The sequence below is a fragment of the Erpetoichthys calabaricus genome, chromosome 4, assembly GCF_900747795.2.
Source record: "Erpetoichthys calabaricus chromosome 4, fErpCal1.3, whole genome shotgun sequence".
Taxonomy (NCBI): Eukaryota; Metazoa; Chordata; class Cladistia; order Polypteriformes; family Polypteridae; genus Erpetoichthys; species Erpetoichthys calabaricus.
In genome coordinates this window covers 106,819,878-106,844,591 of record NC_041397.2, presented here as the reverse complement: position 1 = coordinate 106,844,591, position 24,714 = coordinate 106,819,878, and the positions used below count along the sequence as shown (strand labels likewise).

Genomic DNA, 24,714 nt, shown 5'->3' with positions numbered 1-24,714 from the left:
TCCCCCCACCGACCCACAACGTTCCGAGTCGAGGTCAGCAGCGCACCATCCCCACCATATACAGTGTTGACACTGCACTGCTTCCCCTTCCTGAGACGCCGGATGGTGGACCAGAATCTCCTCGAAGCCGTCCGAAAGTCATTCTCCATGGCCTCCCCAAACTCCTCCCACGCCCGAGTTTTTGCCTCAGCAACCACCAAAGCCGCATTCCGCTTGGCCTGCCGGTACCTATCAGCTGCCTCCGGGGTCCCACAGGACAAAAGGGTCCTGTAGGACTCCTTCTTCAGCTTGACGGCATCCTTCACCGCCGGTGTCCACCAGCGGGTTCGGGGATTGCCGCCACGACAGGCACCGACCACCTTACGGCCACAGCTCCGGTCAGCTGCCTCAACAATAGAGGCACGGAACATGGCCCATTCGGACTCAATGTCCCCCACCTCCCTCGGGATGTGGTCGAAGTTCTGCCGGAGGTGGGAGTTGAAGCTACTTCTGACAGGGGGCTCTGCCAGACGTTCCCAGCAGACCCTCACAACACGTTTGGGCCTACCACGCCTGACCGGCATCCTCCCCCACCATCGAAGCCAACTCACCACCAGGTGGTGATCAGTTGACAGCTCCGCCCCTCTCTTCACCCGAGTGTCCAAGACATGTGGCCGCAAGTCCGACGACACGACCACAAAGTCGATCATCGAACTGAGGCCTAGGGTGTCCTGGTGCCAAGTGCACATATGAACACCCCTATGCTTGAACATGGTGTTCGTTATGGACAATCCGTGATGAGCACAGAAGTCCAATAACAAAACACCGCTCGGGTTCAGATCAGGGGGGCCATTCCTCCCAATCACGCCCTTCCAGGTCTCACTGTCATTGCCCACGTGAGCATTGAAGTCTCCCAGCAGAACGAGGGAGTCCCCAGAAGTTATGCCCTCTAGCACCCCCTCCAGGGACTCCAAAAAGGGTGGGTACTCCGAACTGCTGTTCGGTGCATACGCACAAACAACAGTTAGGACCCGTCCCCCCACCCGAAGGCGAAGGGAGGCTACCCTCTCGTCCACCGGGGTAAACCCCAATGTACAGGCTCCAAGTTGGGGGGCAATAAGTATACCCACACCTGCTCGGCACCTCTCACCGGGGGCAACTCCAGAGTGGTAGAGAGTCCAGCCCCTCTCAAGGAGATTGGTTCCAGAGTCCAAGCTGTGCGTCGAGGTGAACCCGACTATATCTAGCCGGAACCTCTCAACTTCGCGCACTAGCTCAGGCTCCTTCCCCTTCAGAGAGGTGACATTCCACGTCCCAAGAGCCAGTTTCTGTAGCCGAGGATCGGACCGCCAAGGTCCCCGCCTTCGGCCACCACCCAACTCACACTGCACCCGACCTCCTTGGCCCCTCCCATAGGTGGTGAGCCCATGGGAAGGGGGACCCACGTTGCCTCTTCGGGCTGTGCCCGGCCGAGCCCCATGGGTGCAGGCCCGGCCACCAGGCGCTCACCATCGAGCCCCACCTCCAGGCCTGGCTCCAGAGTGGGGCCCCGGTGACCCGCGTCCGGGCAAGGGAAAACGCCGTCCAAAATGGTTTTTCTTCATAGGAGGTTTGTTTAACCGCTCTTTGTCTCATCCCTCACCTAGGACCAGTTTGCCTTGGGTGGCCCTACCAGGGGCATAAAGCCCCGGACAACAGAGCTCCTAGGATCATTGGGACACGCAAACCCCTCCACCACGATAAGGTGACGGTTAAAGGAGGGGAACCTGAATTTAAATAATTATAAAATAAAAAAGGTATTATCCCCACCCCTCATGCAATATGACGGTTACAAGATTACACGAGAAGCATAAAGGATAATCTAGCTCTTTACTGACGGTTTCACGCGGATATCACAAACGGGAAGCTTATGACAGACTCTCAAGCATGTGGGTGTCTTGATCAACGCAGTCTGCCATCTTTCGTTTGCCACGCTGAAAGGATTTTCACCGGACGGAAGACATAATCTTCCGCCCGGCCTTGGATGGAAGACATAATCTTTGGCCCGGCAGCTTCAAAGTGTTGGCCGTAGGTCCATCCTTATATTCTGGTTGCTCCATGTGCAGGTTCTTCTCTGGATCCAAACAAGGACAAGAAAGGACTCAAACCCCACCTTCAAAAATACAGGAATAGCACAATGCCTACATACAGTTCTCATTCTCCCAACCAGGATAGTGTGCTGACAAAAGACAGAAATATACTAGTCTGTCTTAAGGCTGACTATTCAATTCTCCAGTTGTCTTTGGCTCTCTAGTCCTGTGCTTGGCTCGGCAATTCTAAATGAAGATGCTGTGCCCCTGTGTACCATACTTGGTCTGCCTGTATGAATGAGTCCATAACAGTGGGCACTGAGAACAGTGACACTCAACTTAATAATAAAACATATTATAACACCAGTGTGATGGTGCATGATCTATAGGTCGTAATATAATCCTATATTCAGCAATGGCATCTCTAAAAGTAAAAAATGCATCCAGTCAGAGTGTGAGGGAAGTCATGGATGCTAGGAAGTTACTGAAATTCCTCTGAGCTATTAGGTAGCAAAACATTGTTTCAGGTTTAGACAGAGAAGACTTATATCTTTGTGAGGCAAGTAGCTTTTAGGGGGCCTGAAAGACCATACCTTCTACTGTTGCTACAGAGTCCTTCATTCTGCTGTCCCTATAGCTTAGGGAAGCTGTATCTAAAATCCAGACATGATTCTAATGCTTGACCCTATAGTGGTAAGGCAGTTTCAGCATTTTTAGCAATTTCTAACTCCTTATACACAAGAACACAACAATTTTCTGTCCTTGTACACAAGAACAAAACCTGTTAAAGACTGCTCATAAGGGCAGCAGAATTTTGTTTTTCTGTTAGTTGCTTTGTTTGTTTATATTCTCCCTTGTGTTTTCTGAAATTAAATGTATTTTGTTTTTCAGAAATTTGGTCTCCTTGGCTTTACTTCAGGAATAGGAAGAATTCAGGATAATGCTTTCTTTCTTACAATAAGTAATATAATGAAACAAGCCCCATCCTGTTGTGGTTTCAGGGCATGACATGATGTCTGTACTAGATGTAACTGGTTATTTGTGGTTTTGAGGGGCAGAAAAAAATGTTGGTCAACACAGTTTCCCAGCAAGTGCAGTAAATGGTAAAATGATAGGAAAAAGTCTACATACAGATCTTATAAGTAAAGAGGTATAAGAGATAAAAATTGAAGGGTGTGAAGGAAATAACATGAACATTCAAGGCAGAGCAAAGATAAAGTAAGAACAGAATGTGGTTGTGTGAATGTGTAAAATTAAATATGGTGTAATCATTGTGAATCACATCTTAGAGGTAATTTTTAGCATTAATATAAAAACTAACTATAATCAGTTCAGTAGAAATAAGTTGTTGTATTTAATTTTAATACCATTACTTACTTGTTTATTTAAATCTTAATTAACTTCTATACTGGGTTATTTTCAGATCTGTCTTTCCAGTGCATCCTTCATTCCGTATCATAGCTCTGGCAGAACCACCTGTAATTGGAAGCAGCACCCAGCAGTGGCTAAGTCCTGAGATGCTTACCATGTTCCTCTTCCACAGTATTAAGCCTCTAACCATGAAAGAAGAAAAAGAAATTATTAATGGAATGGTGGGCATCACTTCTATTTAGTATTAGAATAAATGTTTTAACTGTGAATTACCTAGCTTTTTTGCATGCTTCTTAAGTGCATTTGATAAGTTCCATCCATCCATCCATTTTCCAACCCGCTGAATCCGAACACAGGGTCACGGGGGTCTGCTGGAGCCAATCCCATTTAAACTATTTGTTCACAGTATAGGATTCTGTTGTTTGGTAGGTTATTAGATGGAAATTATATTCTGTAGTCATTAAGTTAACTTTATTATTATATTCATCGCAATATGAAACGTTAGCATTTTTAGCAATTAAACAAACAGTTTTCTAAAATGTAAAAATGCAAATCTTTAATACACATTTTTGTAATTGAAATACCTAGAAAATATAATTATCTTCTGAGTGAAGGAGCAAGTGTGACAATGTGCTGTGAACATTTACTACTTTATGCAGTAAAAATATCCTTAACCAAATTTTTCTCAGTGTAGAGTAGACATCTTGATTTTTAACATGTTTGTTATTCTTTTTAGACTCCAAATGTCTCTGAAGATGCAGTTGAAAAATTATTGAATTTAACACATAAACTTCGGCAGACAAAGGACTCAACGGTTAGTAATGTTTTAATAACTGATATATTGTGCAGAAATGTAAATGGTAATGTTAATAACATTTATTTTATTTCTATTGCACATTTTCAAGCACAGTATGAAGCTGAAAGTGCTTTACACAAGAAAACACATTAAAGTTAGATAAAGATAATAATTTAATTTAAATTCATTTAATTTACATTACACCTATCAATTTCCTAAAGCCATTTATTTCAATCCATGATAGTGGGGAATTTTCTGGCAACATGTAAACTTACTCATATAGTGACAATTTAGAGTCACCAGTTAACCTAAAATATTTATAATTGGAATATGGTCAACACATGGAATATCTGGAGGCAGTCCACACCAATACAGGGAGAGCTCACATACTCCACAAGCCCTGAACAAATGTTCTGACTCATGGTCAGTTTATTTATTTGAACTTCTGAAATTGCAATTGTATTAATTTTCTTTGAGCGGTGTGATGGCATTTGAGTCGAGAAATTTTCAATCATAGTTTGGGCACTATCCCTATGGAGTTTGCATCTTTTCCCCATTTGTTTTTGTTCTTTTTGTATGTTTTCTGGTTTCTTCCCATGTTCAACAGACTGAAGTGTTAGGCTAATTTGTATTGCAAATCAATGAAATGTAGTGAATGTGGTTGTGTGCTTTAATGAACTCCAAAAAGAAATGACATCCCATTCAGAAGTGATTCCTTCTTTGTGTTTGTGTTGGATGTTGCTGGTGTAGGCTTCATCTTCATGCCACCCTGTAATGGAGGAAACAGAAAATGGGTATCTGAATTTATAATGTTATAAAATAAGACAAATATAAACATTAATTTTACAGAATTTGTATACATTGAGTCAACTTGTATTAATCTTGTTTTAAAACTTTCTTTTAAAATGACTTTAAAATGCAGTGTTATGAAAAAGGACCATTTTTTCAGTTGTGACATTTCTGTGTAATTTGTTGGGTTTTAAATAAATCCTTGGGATTCCACAGCCAAGAAACAAAGTACTGACAAATCTGATAAAATAAACTTATTACAGATAACTACTGTTATCATTCTAAAATGCGATATATTACACTTTATTCCGTACTTGAGTTTTGAATAAACACAACATTTTTTAATGCTATATGAAGAACTGGAATAATTAAGATGAGCGAAAATAAAAGTTTTTTGTTCTTTTGACATTTTAAACAAAAGTATATTCTGAAATATGATTTTCTTAGGGTGGCACGGTGGCGCAATGGGTAGCGCTGCTGCCTCACAGTTAGGAGACCCGGGTTCACTTCCTGGGTCCCCCCTGCGTGGAGTTTGCATGTTCTCCCTGTGTCTGCGTGGGTTTCCTCCGGGTACTCCGGTTTCCTCCCACAGTCCAAAGACATACTGGTTAGGTGCATTGGTGATTCTAAATTGTCCCTAGTGTGTGCTTGGTGTGTGTGTGTGTGTGTGCCCTGCGGTGGGCTGGCGCCCTGCCCGGGGTTTGTTTCCTGCCTTGCGCCCTGTGTTGGCTGGGAGTGGTTCCAGCAGACCCCTGTGACCCTGTAGTTAGGATATAGTGGGTTGGATAATGGATGGATGGATGGATGGATGATTTTCTTATGAACATGTAACTGCATTTAAATAAATAATATGTCTCTTTGGGAAATTATCTGCTTTTAGCCCCAGTTTGCAGCATGTAGGCCTATATAAAAAAACAAATATCTGTTTCTTATATTTATTGTAAAGCAAAGGTTTGTGGGAAACCACATCATGGTTTACAATATCTAAAGTTGTGATTCAATACTGTTAGTACTGTATACATGAAAATGTACATCTTACATGCAACATAATTCAAGGCATCCACAACCATGCATTTGTTGTAGTAATCACTGAAGACATTTTAAATCACATTATAATTTTGCTTAAGCTATAAGAGCTTCACTAGAGAGCCATTGTAATATATTGCTAATATTGATTCATATTATTTTTTTTTTATTTATTGCATAGGCTCAGTCATTAGCCTCTTCCCTGTCTACAAGACAGCTGCTTAGAATTTGCCAACGTCTTTCACAATACCCAGAGGAGAACATTGCACATGCAATTAACAAAGCTTGTCTCTCCAGGTAAATAAATGCAGGCTTATTATAGTGTGTTGAAGTTAGTCATTTAGGATGTCCTCTCTTGACGTCACAGCCTTGTACTTTATCTCTTTGTCCTATTCTTGAAGTGTTTCTGTATGTTAATTATTATGTTGTAATCAAGAGTTGTTTGATGTATTACCAATGGTCGTCATAAAAGATGACTGATATCCTTTTCTATTTTTACTAATTTACTCAATTCTTGTTTGCTGTTGCTTGTTGGTGATGTTGCCAGCTTTTTCTTGTCATAGCAATACATAATAAAGCAGCTGTTGTTGCTACATGCATTTGTTCATGTATCAGCATTACAGCAGTCAACCATCTTATAAAAAGATTTTAATTTAGAGAACGTCTGAATGTTCTTCATAAGAGAAACTTAATAAAAGTCTAAAGGAGAATTTCTGGTCTCAAATGAATCAAAAGTGATTTCAGGAAATAAACTAGTATGGTTTGACTTTGGTTTTGTCCTTTCACTTTTGATATATAATAGTCATTATTTAGTATTTAACCTTTGACTGTCTTTGAGTAGAAGTCTGTCTTTTTAAATCTTTGCACTAAACATCTATTGTGAAAGATATTTTAGTTTTATAGAAAGAGCTATATGGTCACAGATACTTTCAGTTAAAAATGTAAATTTTATTCTTTAAATTAAAATTTACAATGAACCAATTTTATTCAAATTAACAGGGTTCTACCAGGATTATGGTAAACATCTCATATTACTGTGACCAGTTGATCCATTCAAAAATTATGTCTTCCAGTCTCTTTTACTGCTTGAACATATTCTCTGCAGTTACACATGTTAGCTCCATGTTTCACAAGAAGATGATTGCCGCCATTAATCCAGTTACAAGACAGATGTTAAGGTACATCTTTCTGTTGACAGCAGTGCCTGTGCTGTCATAAGCAAGCACAAAAACAAAGGCACAGCTTATTATTGCAGCCCTCAGTTAATGACTTGTTCTTGATTTTAGCAGTTTGCTGTCCTTTGTTTTGTTTTTTTGTTTTGCTAATAATGATTCATACCCTTTTTTTAAGCTTGCTTATTCATTACTATAGGTAAGCATACTGTTGTAGAACCTACTTATCAGAGTAGATTTTTGCGTCATTGTATTTTGTGTCATAATTCCCTATTGCTTCAGAATTTTATCAGGCCAATTTTATGTGCATGTTAATTTTTAGTATGGCATTATGGTATTTAAAGGGATAAATAGCAGTATACCACAGTCTAAGATACTACAATGACTATATTTCCATTGCTTTCATTGTCAATTTTCACAACTAGGACACCCATAAGATTTGTTTATACTGTTAATAAAAGATGTTAATCATCTTTTGATTTTATAAGAAAATTATAAAAAAATGCTGTTTAATATATTTCCTGTACATTTGGAATTGTGTGTTACTTATAATGGTTAAACATCTCACAGAACAGTAATATTACTTTTGTTTTCTACTTTACCACAGATTTTTACCAAACCTGGCAAGGTCTGCTTTGCAAAAAAATTTGTTGGACTCTAGAATTGAGGAGACTGTAGAAAGATTATCTAAACAAGAAGAAGTGCATTCCTCTCGTAAGTCTTTCTTATTGATAAAATTGGAAGTCTTCAGGTTTTAAAATTAACTGTTTTCATTAATTTGCCGTTTTTTATAACATCCTTGCTGAAATTTCATGCATATGTCCCTTGGTTAGACAGAAATTTTCTTTCTCATTTTATGTTATTTTGGAGCACTGTTGTCAGGATTAAGTGATGCCACATGTTTAATACCTTAAATCCAGGCTTTGGTCTCCAAATTTGTTTTTTCTTTTTAAATATGCAATCCATTTTTTTAACAAATGTGTACTGTTTACTATCATTGTACTTGTGTTGCAATATTCACAGAGGTCTCACCCCCTAACCTTTGAAATAGTCTTTGTAATATTAGGAGAAGAAGTGCTGCACATAATAAAGATTAGATGAAAAGTGTAAAAAACTTGATCTTAGAACCAGCATTATTTAGTAAGTTTTAAAGCTTTTCTTTGTAATGGGACCCCAGTATTCATAAGCTCCATTATAAAACACAAGAGTGGACTAGATATTTTTTTTAAATGTATAATTTATGCTTAATTTTGAGTATAGTTTAATGTGTAAAACTAATATATACCATAATTGTGAATAAATAACTTGACTTAAAAAATACAGGTCTTATCATTTAATGATTCACAGTTTTGAAAATCATACACATAGAACATTTCTTGACAAAAATGTTGGTTGTGCTTTTAGCAAAGTATTGATGTTTTTAGTTCACATACTAATACAAAATAGGATAGTGATAAATGGAGGTTTGGTATTTGTTTCACCTTAACAATAATGGTAACTTACGTGCTATTTTAAAAGAAAAAAGCAATTAATGAGAGAAATGTGCAGCTATATAGATGTTTGATTAGTACTGAAATATTTAGATAGTCCTTCTGGTTGATGAATAAAAATAATGAAGGATGTGGGAGATGAGCACTTTGAACTACAGTTAGGTCCATAAATATATGGACAGAGACAACTTTTTTCTAATTTTGGGTCTGTACATTACCACAATGAATTTTAAATGAAACAACTCAGATGCAGTTGATGTGCAGACTTTCAGCTTTAATTCAGTGGGGTGAACAAAACCATTACATAAAAATGTGAGGCAACTAAAGCATTTTTTTTAACACAATCCCTTCATTTCAGGGGCTCAAAAGTAATTGGACAATTGACTAAAAGGCTATTTCATGGACAGGTGTGGGCAAGTCCGTCGTTATGTCATTATCAATTAAGCAGATAAAAGGCCTGGAGTTGATTTGAGGTGAGGTGCTTGCATGTGGAAGATTTTGTTGTGAACACACAACATGCGGTCAAAGGAGCTCTCCATGCAGGTGAAAGAAGCTATCCTTAAGCTACGAAAACAGAAAAAACCCATCTGAGAAATTGCTACAATATTACGAGTGGCAAAATCTACAGTTTGGTACATCCTGAGAAAGAAAGCAAGCACTGGTAAAATCAGCAACGCAAAAAGACCTGGACGTCCACGGAAGACAGCCAACCAAGTGAACAACACTCTCCAGGGGGTAGGCGTATCGATATCCAAGTCTACAATAAAGAGAAGACTGCATGAAAGTAAATACAGAGAGTGCACTGCAAGGTACAAGCCACTCATAAGCCTCAAGAATAGAAAGGCTAGATTGGACTTTGCTAAAGAACATCAAAAAAAGCCAGCACAGTTCTGAAAAAACATTCTTTGGACAGATGAAACCAAGATCAACCTCTACCAGAATGATGGCAAGAAAAAAGTATGGAGAAGGCGTGGAACAGCTCATTATCCAAAGCATATGACATCATCTGTAAAACACGATGAAAGCAGTGTGATGGCTTGGGCATGCATGGCTGCCAGTAGCACTGGGATACTAGTGTTTATTGATGATGTGACACAGAACAGAAGCAGCCGAATGAATTCTGAGGCGTTCAGAGATACACTGTCTGCTCAAATCCAGCTAAATGCAGTCAAATTGATTCATGATACAGATGGACAATGACCCAGAACATACATCCAAAGCAACCCAGGAGTTTATTAAAGCAAAGAAGTGGAAAATTCTTGAATGACCAAGTCAGTCACCTGATCTTAACCCAATTGAGCATGCCTTTCACTTGTTGAAGACTAAACTTCAGACAGAAAGGCCCACAAACAAACAGCAACTGAAAGCCGCTGCAGTAAAGGCCTGGCAGAGCATTAAAAAGGAGGAAACCCAGCATCTGGTGATGGCCATGAGTTCAAGACTTCAGGCTGTCATTGCCAGCAAAGGGTTTTCAACCAAGTATTAGAAATGAACATTTTATTTCCAGTTATTTAATTTGTCCAATTACTTTTGAGTCCCTGAAATGAAGGGATTGTGTTAAGAAAAAGCTTTAGTTGCCTCACATTTTTATGCAATAAAATTTATTTATTTACTAGCAAAATACCCGCGCTTCGCAGCGGAGAAGTAGTGTGTTAAAGAGGTTATGAAAAAAAAAGGAAACATTTTAAAAATAACGTAACATGATTGTCAATGTAATTGTGTTGTCATTGTTATAACTGTTGCTGTCTTTTATATATATATATATATATATATATATATATATATATATATATATATATATATATATATATAATATACACACACACATAAACATTTATATACATATACATATATATACATATCTACATATACACATCTACATATATATATACACACATACATAAACACACACATAAGACTTACTGACTGAAACGGGCTTTCATTGACAATCATGTTACGTTATTTTTAAAATGTTTCCTTTTTTTTTCATAACCTCTTTAACACACTACTTCTCCGCTGCGAAGCGCGGGTATTTTGCTAGTATATATATATATATATATATATATATATATACATATACAGACATACATGCAGTTTTAATAACACAGAAATCAATGTAAACATTAACATCATTATCATATGAGAATATGAAGTAATATATAAGAAGCACTTTTCATATAAATATAAATTATTAAACAGTAAAATCTTCTGTAATTTGCTACAGTGGCAATTTGTGTGTCTGTCCAGGATTTTAAATGACCTGTAGCTCGCAAACCGTTTCACCTATACACTTGAAATGTGGTACACATATAATACGTCACGTCTACTATCCGCTTTATGGGTGATGATTGTTTTACTCTTTTTATCTTTATTTTATTTTATTGTAGAATCAACTCCTATCTGCGCACAGCAGGGCAGCCGTGGGCGGATGCGTATGGTGTATTCACTCCATGTTATCGTGCATTGCGCTGTCAGTGGTATTTTGATAAAAGAATTTGAACAACATATAAGAAGCGTATAAATTATTAAACAGTAAAACATTAACATTTAAGAAGTAAAGTTACATGAAGTACTACTGCAGTGCCTTCGGGTATACCTCATTTTTTGTTTGCCCATTACATGCTTAAATGTATACATTTTTTGGTGCACCTACCCGAGAACACGCGACATATAGCCGAGCGTGGGAGAAGTATGGATTTTAAACACGCGTTGAGTTCATCTGCTGGTCTCCCTCGTGGAATAACTGGTAATGTTTGACTAAAATCTACAGCGAGTAAAACGACATTACCTCCTATTTGTTTTTTTACGATCTCTGAGATCTTGCTTTTTTCGGTTCAAGGCTTCATAAGCTCTTTTATGTTGTATGGTGTACTTATTCCAAACCATCATCTTTGAATGTTGCAAGACTTTCGCCTTGTATGTAGATCGGGGTAATTACATTCATTGCATTCCTAGTCTGAATCACAATCTGATTGTATGGGTGGTTACCTGGCACTGTAGGGTTGCCACCCGTCCTTTAAAATACGGAATCGTGGCGCGTTTGAGAATGAAATTGCGTGTCCCGTTTTGAATCAATACTGGACGGGATTTATCCCATATTTTTTTTATCATTTTTTTTTTAAAGCAGCGTCTCATGCAAATCATCCCACACGCATTTTATGAAGATGCCTCCTTTCCTACTTTGGATTGGGTAATACTTGATGTCATCGTTAGTTTGATTGGTGTTTTTAACTGTCCAGTGAGGAGGGCGTGTCTTTTAAGTACAGTCTGCAAAGTGTTGGCACAGAGATGTGGCGTCAGCGCCATAGTTGAAGCCCCTAACGTTGCGGTCAGCAAGTCGGCTTACATCCGCCATGTGCCGTCTTTCAGTTGCGAGAAGCAGATCATAGAATGGTTGAAACTGTTGCCCCTAATGTTGCGCCACGGCGTGTGGTTCGTTTATACTTCGTGTCTTCTCATTAAACTTTTATCTCGCGAATATGTTATTGCAATCCGCAGCGGGAGCATTTCTATAAACTTAATTGAAACTTACGTTTTACACCGTGCTTTGTTTCCCTTATGAACATGCTTGTATGCTTAACTCGCTCCGTTCTCAATTGTTTAATTAATTTTTTGCTCTTCGCTGTTTGCGGCTGTTCCTCCATTTCCCCCTACTTCGTTCTTTTATCTCGCGAATATGTTATTGCAATCCTTAACGGGAGCGTTTCAATAAACTGATTGAAAATAGTTTTGCATTTACCTTTTTAGTAAAAGGCGAGCTTTTAAGCCTGAGAAATCACCCCGTAAATGCACACATTTAATTGGACATGTGTTAATATGTATGGTTACACAGTATTAAAAGACAGTGAACAACGTCAGTTACCTTTCTTCCCGCGTTTGATAAAAGGTGAGCTTTTAAGCCTGAGAAATCACCCCGTAAATGCACACGTTTAATTGCACATGTGTTAATATGTATGGTTACACAGTATTAAAAGACAGTCAAAAATTAACGTCATTTACCTTCGTTCCCGCGTGTGACTCGTGCTGTAAATGTCTTCCTTGTTTTTAGTTCACGTGATTACGTAGGAGGCGTGATGACGCGATACGTGACTCCGCCTCCTCCATTACAGTGTATGGACAAAAAATATGTTCCAGTTATGACCATTATGCTTTGAATTTCGAAATGAAACCTGCCTAACTTTTGTAAGTAAGCTGTAAGGAATGAGCCTGCCAAATTTCAGCCTTCCACCTACACGGGAAGTTGGAGAATTAGTGATGAGTGAGTCAGTGAGTCAGTCAGTCAGTCAGTGAGGGCTTTGCCTTTTATTATTATAGATTCAGTTCACCCCACTGAATTAAAGCTGAAACTCTGCACTTCAACTGCATCTGAGTTGTTTCATTTAAAATTCATTGTGGTAATGTACAGAACCAAAATTAGAAAAAAGTTGTCTCTGTCCAAATATTTATGGACCTAACTGTATATAAATCTGTAAAACCTAGTCATATATTTTCATGGTTTGCAGTAGTATAAGAGAGGAGAAGAAAGAAAACAAACTTTGGTGTTCCTTTTATGAAAATGTTATTGTCATCCCTTAGAGCTAAACCTAGCTAAAGAGATAATTTGAAGCAGAATTTCTCCACAGCACTGTGAGAGTATGATCATTAAGTTCATGAAATGGCTAGTAGAGTTTAGTGTTCCTAAATGTGTACTATACAGTTATTCACTTCAAGGATATAATTACTTTATCACATGGAATATTGGGTGTTGCCTAATCTTTTTTACGTAGAAACAAAATAAATTGCAAAATGATTTCTTCTCTTGATGTTCCTTTTTAAAATTAAGTTTTAGTTGAAGATATGGTAACATTCCTTGCAAAAACATACTGTATATTTCAATGTAGAATAAGACAATGCATACATACTTATATGTAGTTTAATTGTAATTCTTATAATTTTTTTAAACAAATGTAAAAATAGTCTAAACAGGCCAATATCTACTTATGTATTAATGAGCTTTAATCAGGGTTATGAAGAAGATTGAAGATAGGTCAACTCCAGACAGCCTAAAAAAAAGTACTCCATTATAAAAATGATTTACGTTTTAAAAATTCAGTCATGTCTGTTGCTTTTACAATTTTATTTTCTGAGTCTCAGATATTCAAAGCAAATTGAAAAAATGAAGTAGGCAGATGTGTAAAGGACAATTAATACTGGCTATTGCACAAGTATTTCAGCCATTTTAGTACTCTCATAAAGAAGCAAAATCTGCTCCCTGCTAGCATTAAGAAAAGCAAAACAAACTATGTTGAACTTGTGTGTGAATACATTTGTCCTTATGATTTTGTACTTTATAATGCTACATTGACAAGACTGAGAAATACTGTTGACTTCACCACCACATGTGAGTAATGCAATGCATAGCAAAATATAACCAGGTACATTTTGTTTTTTCTTATGTAATTCTGAGCTGCTCTGAAGTGTAAATGTTACTATATAAGGGTCTCTGTGATAAGTCATTGATAAACATGTGTTCATCATTAACACAGTCTCATTGTATGGGACATAGTTTCCATATCAACTTTAAAGGATAAGTTTGGTATCTTTCAAGTCAACGTTATTTCTCCACAATCGTGGTATATTTAGTTTGTCACATGAAATTGCATTCAAAAGTGAAGCAGATTTTCTAGATTTTAAAAAATGAATAGCCCACTCTGGCATATAATGCAGCTAATGACCGGATTCCAAATGTGATAAAAGCTAGGCTGTCATCACTGGTGTTTCCATCTTGAATTGACTCTTTATCTAGTCCAAGGGACAGGCAATCTTGTCATCTACTGGGTTCCCTCCTAGTGCCCTGAGGAGCATTGTTCTACCTTGGCCATTTCTTTTTACCACACTCATCCTTATTTCCTGTCTAATGCCCATCCTGGGCAAACAGTACGCATAAAGGGAATATTACCTCCTAGTACACTCTCATGTTGTGGACAGGCATCTGCAAGACTTTTCTTCTGTCAAAGTGTGTGTGTGCGGGTGTGTCTCATCAGGGTCCACACACTCACATATTAAATAAATAATGTTTCATTTTTTGATAAATACTTGGATAATTATTTTGTACATTTTTACTTAATACTTACATAACTGAGTGTCTCAATTGCCTGTATTGTCTTGGTAAGTTTTGCATTAAATAAGCCAAGTGTTTATTTTATATGTAACACTTTTCATTTCAAGGCATTTCACAAGTACAGATACATAGTACAAGGGTTTTTTTTACTGTACAGGTCCATGCAAAAGTTTGGATACCACTGGCCAGATTTCATATTTTGTTGACATTTTAAAGTAAAAATAGTAAATTCAGCTTTGATAGCAAATAAAACAATGCGATATTTATGAAAATGCTAGTGTATAGTTGTAATTCATTTGATGAACTTTTATATATGGCATTTACAAATGTTTGGGCATCCAGTCATTTGTAATGTTTCAGAACTCATTAGGTGTTTTGTCTAGTCAGGCTTAGCTTGTTAGATGTGAGTCCTGTCTAGATTTGTCATTGGGAAATTTTCAGTTGATGGCAATTCCAGATCTTAATAAATTCTTTGACTCTTCAGACATTGTGCAGTGCTCAGCCCTTGATGACTTTACTAAGCAACTGAGTAAGGAACTGACAGTTAAACTAAATGATGCCAGTAAAGCAGAGAAAGGCCATTAAAATATTTTAAATTACTTGCAGCTAGCAATTTCCATAGTCAGAAATGTCATTGAGAAATGGCAGTTAAAGGAAACTGAGGAGTTCAAGACAGATCTGGAAGACCAAGAAAACTGACAGGTAGAGCTAGCTGATATACTGGAAAAGGCAAAGCAAAACCCCCATGTGACTGCAAGAGACACACATGCAGGCTTAGCTAAGAAAAGAGTGGTGGCACACAGTTGTACTGAGTAGCGTTACTTACACAGGCGTGGCTTTCATCAAAGAGTCATCATTAGATAACCTTACCTGCAATAAAAAAAAATAACATCTGCATATGACAGAGGCATTTTGGAACCAAGTTCTGTGGATAGATAAAGAATGCCTTGCTAACTGTTAAATAACGGGGTGAATCTATTATGCCTTCAGGTTGTCTAGCAGCTAGTTGCATAGGAAAGAAACATGGTACGAGTATTGGGAAAAATGGATTATAATATCAACAAATCTTTGAGAAGAATTTCAGAAAGTCAGTCAGGAGACTGAAGCTGAAAAAAGATAACTTTTACAAGACAGTCATCTAATACACACTTCGAAATCTACTATGAAGTACATCAACAAACACAAGATAAAGATTTTAGAGTGGTCCGCACAGTATCCAAACTAGAACATCATTGATACCTGTGGGTAGATCTTAAAGGAGCTGTGAATGCAATAACCTGTAGGTACATCTTAAAGGAGCTGTGCCCAAGAAAACTTGAATTGTTCTGTAAGGAATAATATAGAGCAATTTCAGACTCATAGCTGGCTATAAAAAATGTTTGCAAGTTGTTATTTTGCCAAAGAGGTGCTACTAATTTCTGACTTTGTAGACTGGTCAGACTTTTGCGAATGCCACATTTACAGTATATAAAAATGCCATTGTTTAAGTTTGTTTTTAAAATTGTATTTACTTTTTTTCTTCAAATGTCAACAAAATATCTTGGGGTGTCCAAACATTTGTATGCCTGTGATATTATTTCATATTTGTACCTAAAGAACCTTAAATGAATTGTTCAGGGTTACCCAACTCATCAGAGATAGTGACTGAATTAGCAATCTTTAGAAACGGAAACCAGATTTATATTTTGGAACCCTTACCACTATATTATACTCCCTTAAGTTTTGTATACGCACATGTTATTATTTTGGAAAAAGTAAAAAAAAAAAAAAACTGATGGGCTTTTCTTTAAATTAAGAAGAGCATAATCAGCTTCTGTTAATTATTTTGGTTGTGGCCACAATCTCTTTTTTGGTATATATGTGATATATGACTGCTGATATAGTGTATAGGTTTTGCTTTGTTTAACATTCGCTATGAATTCATTTCTTACTAGCATTAGTAAACAGATGGTTATAATCTTTAAATAATCTGTGACAAATTAAAACTTACAGTGCATATGGAAAGTATTCACAGCGCACCACTTTTTCCACATTTTGTTATGTTACAGCCTTATTCCAAAATGGATTAAATTCATTTTTTTCCTCAGAATTCTACACACAACACCCCATAATGACAAGATGAAAAAAGTTTGCTTGAGGTTTTTGCAAATTTATTAAAAATAAAAAAATTGAGAAATCACATGTATATAAGTATTCACAGCCTTTGCCATGAAGCTCAAAATTGAGGTCAGGTGCATCCTGTTTCCCCTGATCATCCTTGAGATGTTTCTGCAGCTTAATTGGAGTCCACCTGTGGTAAATTCAATTGATTGGACATGATTTGGAAAGGCACACACCTGTCTATATAAGGTCCCACAATTGACAGTTCATGTCAGAGCACAAACCAAGCATGAAGTCAAAGGAATTGTCTGTAGACCTCCGAGACAGGATTGTCTCGAGACACAAATCTGGGGAAGGTTACAAAAAATTTTCTGCTGCTTTGAAGGTCCCAATGAGCACAGTGGCCTCCATCATCCGTAAGTGGAAGAAGTTCGAAACCACCAGGACTCTTCCTAGAGCTGGCCGGCCATCTAAACTGAGTGATTGGGGGAGAAGGGCCTTATTCAAGGAGGTGACCAAGAACCCGATGGTCACTTTGTCAGAGCTCCAGAGGTCCTCTGTGGAGAGAGGAGAACCTTCCAGAAAAACAACCATCTCTGCAGCTATCCACCAATCAGGCCTGTATGGTAGAGTGGCCAGACGAAAGCCACTCCTTAGTAAAAGGCACATGGCAGCCCACCTGGAGTTTGCCAAAAGGCACCTGAAGGACTCTCAGACCATGAGAAAGAAAATTCTCTGGTCTGATGAGACAAAGATTGAACTCTTTGGTGTGAATGCCAGGCGCCATGTTTGGAGGAAACCAGGCACCGCTCATCACCAGGCCAATACCATCCCTACAGTGAAGCATGGTGGTGGCAGCATCATGCTGTAGGGATGTTTTTCAGTGGCAGGGACTGGGAGACTAGTCAGGATAAAGGGAAAGATGACTGCAGCAATGTACAGAGACATCCTGGATGAAAACCTGCTCCAGAGCGCTCTTGACCTCAGACTGGGGCGACGGTTCACTTTCAGCAGGACAACGACCCTAAGCATACAGCCAAGATATCAAAGAAGTGGCCCAGCCAGAGCCCAGACTTGAATCCGATTGAACATCTCTGGAGAGATCTTAAAATGGCTGTGCACCGACGCTTCCCATCCAACCTGATGGAGCTTGAGAGGTGCTGCAAAGAGGAATGGGCGAAACTGGCCAAGGATAGGTGTGCCAAGCTTGTGGCATCATATTCAAGAAGACTTGAGGCTGTAAATGCTGCCAAAGGTGCATCGACAAAGTATTGAGCAAAGACTGTGAATACTTATGTACATGGGATTTCTCAGTTTTTAAATTTTTAATAAATTTGCAAAAACCTCAAGTAAACTTTTTTCACGTTGTCATTATGGGGTGTTGTGTGTAGAATTCTGAGGAAAAAAATGAATTTAATCCATTTTAGAATAAGGCTGTAACAACAAAATGTGGAAAAAGTGATGTGCTGTGAATACTTTCCGGATGCACTGTAACTTTTCGCTATCCAGTACTTACTGTATATTAGTGTATAATTCCCAATACCGGGGAACTGAAACTTGCAAATCTGTATTTCTTTTAAAATGTGTGAGCTGCTGGTCATGTTTTCACAGCCAAATAATACTGTTAGTGTCATGCTTATCCAGGAAAATGAGCCAAAAACTATGATTTTTTTTTTTGTTAAAATTACATTTTTGTTTCTGTTACACATATTAACGAAAACAAATTAAATACCAAAACATCAGCATACAGTGGAAAAATATGTCTAGTGTCCTCTGCTGACTTATGCTGATTTAGTATACGTCCTTTGTGTAATACGTTTTGAGACAGTCACCAACGCGCAGCCCAATGTCGCTATCGGAACATTAGAAGTGTGTTTCTTTGTGCACTTTAAATTTTTCTATAGTATGTACAACCAGGAAAAGTTGAGACAGTATGGAAAATGCAAACAAGAAAATGCAGTGATTAAGTCTTAAATTTACTTTGACCAGACAGAACATGAAATATCTTGGGCTCATACTGTCTGCAGTGAAATAAAAGTCAACTTCATTTTATTTGTTAATATACATCCATTCCTGCATTTCAGGCATGCAACACATTCCAAATAAAGTTGGGACAGTAAAGCATTCACAACTTTGTAATGCCGCCCTTCCTTCTCACAATGCTTGAAAGATGTTGTAGCACTGAGGATACCAAGCAATGAAGATTTTCATGTTATTTTGTACCATTTTTCTTGCAAACACGTCTTAATGTGTGCCACAGTACAGGGTTGTTGTCGCATATTTCATTTAAAAATTCTCCACATATTCTCTACTGTGGATAAGTCAGGACTGCAGGCAGGCCAGTCCAGTACTCTGTACTCTCTTCTTCCGTAGCTATGCCTTTGTAAAGTGTGCAGAAAGTGGTTTTGCATCATCTTGTTGAAAAATGCATGGACATCCCTGGAAAGATGTTGTCTTAAAGGCAGCATATGTAGCTCTAAAATCTCTTTTCTGCATTAATGCTGCCATCACAGAAGTATAAATTACCTAGGATACTGACACAACCTCATACTATGACAGACCCTGGTTTTTGGACTTGTTGCTGATAACAATCTGGATAGCCCTTTTCGTCTTTGATCCGGAGCGCACAGCATCCATTTCTTCCAAAAAGCATCTGGAATCTGATTCATTGAGCCACAATATATGTGTCTACAGTGCAATGGTCCATCCCAGATGCCTCCAAGCCCAAAGAAGTCAATGCCACTTCTGGACATGTGTAACATAAGGCTTCTTTTTTGTACCGTCAGGTTTTAAGTGGCATTTGTGAATGTAACTCTGTATTGTAGTACTTGATAAAGGTTTGCCAAAGAAACCCCTTGCCCATGTGGTTATATCAGCTATTGATGAGTGACGGCTTTTGATCAAGTGCCATCTGAGGGATCAGAAATCATGGGTACTCAGCGTAGGTTTACACCCTTCCCATTTACGCTCTGAGCTTCCTCCAGATTCCTTGAATGGTTTAATGATATACTGCCTTATAGATGGAGAAATATGCTAATCCCTTCTAGTCCTTCTTTGAGGAACATTGTTTATAAAAAGTCACACTGCTATTGTGGGCAGGAGGAGGAGTATAGGGACCTAATCAAGGACTTTGTTAAATGGTGCAACTCAAACCAACTACACCTGAACACCAGCTAAACCAAGGTTTATTCAAAGTTATTGTCTGTGTTACCTGCATTTTTTATCACTCTTTAATTTAATATTGTTTCTTTATCAGTATGCTGCTGCTGGAGTATGTGAGTTTCCCCTTGGGATTAATAAAGTATCTATCTATCTATCTATCTATCTATCTATCTATCTATCTATCTATCTATCTATCTATCTATCTATCTATCTATCTATCTATCTATCTATCTATCTATCTATCTATTGTGGGATATGGCCGGCCTGTCACCCTGGCCAACACCCCCAGGCCGCCAGATGGAGCTGTCCCTGCTGCATGGATGTGCCCCGAATACCAGCAGGGAATCATGGACGATGGAGTTTTCCTTTACAGCCCTGCTGGATATCACAGGGGCCAACAGATGATGCTGCAGGGAGGCCCAGAGAGTTGTTTGTGCCCTATAACCCGGAAGTTCGTCGTAGGCAAGTTCCGGGTTGAAGAAAAGGACTTTTTATCTGACCTGGAAGTGATAAGAAATCACATGGACTGTAGGATGGGAAACACTTCCGGGTCAGGGAATATAAAAGGACTATGGGAAATCCCAGACGTCGAGCTGAGCTGGGTGGAAGGGTGGCAACGCGTCTGGGAGTGGAGGATTGGTTATTGTTTATTGTGATTTATTATTGAGTATTGTGGAGAGGAGCATGCTTTGTGCACTATTATTATTATTATTATTATTAATAAACCATTATTTGGACTTTTACCTGGTGTCTTACGTCTAGTCTGAGGGTTCAAGGGGTCACGGAGACCTCAATCTATCACACTATCTATCTATCTATCAATTATTTTCTCATGCATTTGTTGACACAGTGGAGATTCACTTTCTATCTTTGCTCCTCAAATACTCAGCCTTTCATGGATACTGCTTTTGTATCAAATCATGATTTCGATCACCAGTTTGAAATCACATTATTATTTAATATTTTTACCTCACTACTGGCCCAAATTTGCCACCACCTCAAGTTTTTTTGGAATGTGTGGCAGGCCAGAAATGCAGAGGTATGTTAACAGATTAAATGCAGTTGACCAGACAAAACATGAAATATCTTGGGTTCATACTGTCTGCAATGAAATTAAAGTCAAAGTAAATTTAGAATCACTGTTTTTTTTTTTTGCATTTTCCATACCATCTTAACTTTTTCTGATTTGGGGTAGTACATGAAAGAGTGGAAGATTCGCATGATTGACTCGCCCTTAGTGTTATTACAGGCTACCACAGCGCAAGGCTTAGTGACTTCCACATTTCCGTTGACACAAACATCGACAGTTGCCACATTGCAGACAGTCTCTACGGGGTTAGTGTTTTGCTTATCCCTGAAATCGATCACAATTATTTTGCCCTTTATTTCAAACAGCTAAATTTGCACCATGTTGAAGCTTCACATGACCGAATTCAATGGCTATATCTCAGTGGTTTGGTGCTACAGTGCCTATATCCATTTCACTTTCTGTGTCAATGACTGATGGCCAAATCACATTGTCATCGCTATCTCTCATTTCAGTCAGTGGTTCAGTTTCAATTTGTTCTAAAACTGCTTTTACGGCTTTTCGTTTCCCATTGTGTTTTTAGTTTGAAGCTTCGCCCCACTCATGAATATTGATGTTACCTAAGAGTGGCAAAATGCATGATTTTTTGCAGTGTTATGTTTTTTCATCCACTCAATGGCAGCAGAAGAATTTCCTGAGTGTTATTCGGTCTTAAAAATGTAAAGCAGATCATTAAACGTCCCTTTCATGGTTATCCATAATTGTTTAGAATTTCCGAGCCAGAGTTATGTGATAAAAGCATAATGCCAAAGAGGTTAAAAAACACATAATGGCATGATTTTTAAATAGATCTATCTATCTATCTATCTATCTATCTATCTATCTATCTATCTATCTATCTATCTATCTATCTATCTATCTATCTATCTATCTATCTATGAAAAGAGTTAACACTTTACCTTGTTAATTGAGGTATGTATGCTATTTCCAAGTTTAACTTTTTACAAATGTCAGCATTCCTTTTGTACATGGCAGTTTTTCCTCACACAAATTTAACATTAACATTGGATTATAAAAATAACACATAGCTAACAATATAGCTTGTTTTTAACTGCATACAATCCATAACATAAGGCTGTTCTGTTATTTATGAAAGACATTCATTGGCACATCATGTCCTAAAAGATGGTGTATCTATTTTTAGTGCTTCAGTTTTTATTTTCAGCCTAGTCAAAAAAAAGAATTGAACATTATTCAATAGAGGTAAAAATATAAATGTGATGTGACTAAGATGGGTGGCGTAATAAGCCAAGAGAACCAGTAATGCATAAATGAATGTATCCCAGGAAATTTTGTTACTTCTATTAAACCAACAGAAAGGCAATGTAGAAAAGGTTTGGCCATGCTAGAAAGTCTATTTTTCACACTAGCAGTGTTGGTCCCGTTCCTTTATTTAAATACAGTTAAAATGTCCATTTCACAAAAATGAGGACAGCATAGCAGATACAGCCATGAACCCTTCCAAAAGTAACACCTTCAGTAATTTCTGGCAGAGTTCCTCCACAAATGAATACTGAAAGTAACAGCTTCAGGCCATATAACGAGAAACAACCTCTCTTTCTTCTGAGACCCCTTTCTTTCTGTGGACCTTTGTGGGCAAAAAGTCATTTTCAGATTTCCAGCCCTCTCCTGAAAAGAAGATACAGTAGAACAATCTCTGAGTCATCTTTCATTAGTATCCCGAGGGTTTTCCCTTGTGCTCATATTCTTAAGATCTTACAGTAAGCAAAAGCAGCGAACTATGGCAATTAACAGAACCATTAAAAAATAAGCTCTTACATAAACATTACCATTTAAATTAGCATTGGTACAGTTGTTTTTTAAACCATTCTGACCAGACCTTGGCATTCTGGAAAGATGCTGTTCTATAGTGTTGAGTTTCAGAGGCACGTGTACCATTTACATTTTTTACTTTTGTGTGATTAGTATTAATGATGAGTTCAGTAAATCAGTCTTCATTTCCTCATGTGCTTTCATAATGTATTTTATTTTTAATTTGTTTTATGTATGTACTTCCATAATACATTTTCTTGCAAATGTTCACTGTTATTACTGCAATGTGTACAACAATGCTTCATTGTGTAACCGATAATTCCAAGCTGAATATAATTTGATTAAGTAACTTTGGACATAAAGTATATCAAAAAAGTGTAGATGTTAAAGAAAATTGTATACAGTATGATTTACTTGCCTGATTACTATGTTTTTTATACGTAGAATATCAGGATTCTGGCAGTACTGTTATGACTAATTGGAGTTGTGTAATACTTTTAACAAAAAGACATCCAAGGCTTAAATTGTAATAACCTGAAGTGAAAGACAATGAAATACTCTTAAACTATTTTTATACGTAAGGTATGTTCAGACTGTATATGCAACATAAAAGACAGTTTTGTGTTTTTATTTGTATCCAAAATGTTTCAGTTATCATTTAGGCTTCTTTTATGGATAATTTCTTGATTTTTCACAGAGTGGGATGAAAGCTGTTAACAATGTCACTCGGTGCAGATTGGCCCCACCTTATAACAAAACATGAACAGAAATACTCAGCCATAGTTGTGTATGGGAAAAATGCTATTCAACTAAATACATCACTGAAAGAGTATTAAAATAGAAAAAATAACTATTTATGATCTTTATTATACATGTGCATGAAAGGACAAGTTGGCCTACTTTTTCCATGGTTACCTCCTGAAATTTGTGTCCCTGTTTTGTTTGTATCTCTCCCTGAGTGTAAGGGAACTTTTTCTGTCTAGAAGCAAGACTTTGTCCTCTGCCTCTCAGTTCTGAGCTCATCTCACTTTGGCATTGGCAGGCCCTCATAATCCTAGCCTGAAGCACACTTCTGGGCTTCTCTAGAGTCAATCAAAGTAACTTACAATAATATAGCGTCCTCAGCATTTTAGTAGTAACACTTATAAAAAATATAACCAGCATAGACAGAATCTTATATTTAAAAATGTAAAATTCCAATTACTGCCAGATTAGTGCTTTGGATAGCTGCTTTTACATCTAGAACTGGAGAAGTCATATGGTTGGTTTCCATTTAAATGCTTGGGTAACTGTGTAAAAATGGTGCAGTGGAAGGTTTTAGAAAAAAAAAAAGAAGTTACCTTATATAGATGGAATTAGTTTTTAAAGAACAGGGGCTATAATTGAGTGCTACAGGAAATAACAAGTGCCAAAAAGATATACTGAAAGAGCTTTTATTAAAAGATAAAATTAGTAAATTAAGATCTGAAAAGATAAGTAAAAGACATATAAATATTACATAGAAAGTTAGAATATTAAATAGAAGTATGAGCACGGAGCAAGTTGTTGGCACAGGAAGCAGAGCAGGAGCTTGCTTTGCATCTCATTATTATTGGCTGCTGTCTTAAGGAAAACAGAAACATCTTGGTGTGAATCTTAGAAACCATTTTAGTTAAAACTAAGGCAAAGGTGCTTGTTACTTTAGCAGCAGTAACTGGTTACAAATTAAGAACGTATCTGGAACAAAAATTTGTAGCCACCACTGCTCACCAGGATCTGAGCTTGACATTTCTGAATTAGAGAAGAAAAGTAAAAAGTTTA

At 37.7% G+C, this 24,714-nt stretch overlaps 1 protein-coding gene across 1 annotated transcript in view; it reads left to right on the top strand.

Annotated features, from left to right (window-relative positions):
- Positions 1–24,714, top strand: part of vwa8 (von Willebrand factor A domain containing 8) — a 509,572-nt gene that overhangs the window by 205,846 nt on the left and 279,012 nt on the right. The window contains exons 15-18 of the mRNA XM_051925677.1: positions 3,472–3,640; positions 4,156–4,233; positions 6,212–6,327; positions 7,810–7,916. Coding sequence (XP_051781637.1) covers positions 3,472–3,640; positions 4,156–4,233; positions 6,212–6,327; positions 7,810–7,916 — 470 coding nt within the window. The remainder of the gene's footprint in view (positions 1–3,471; positions 3,641–4,155; positions 4,234–6,211; positions 6,328–7,809; positions 7,917–24,714) is intronic.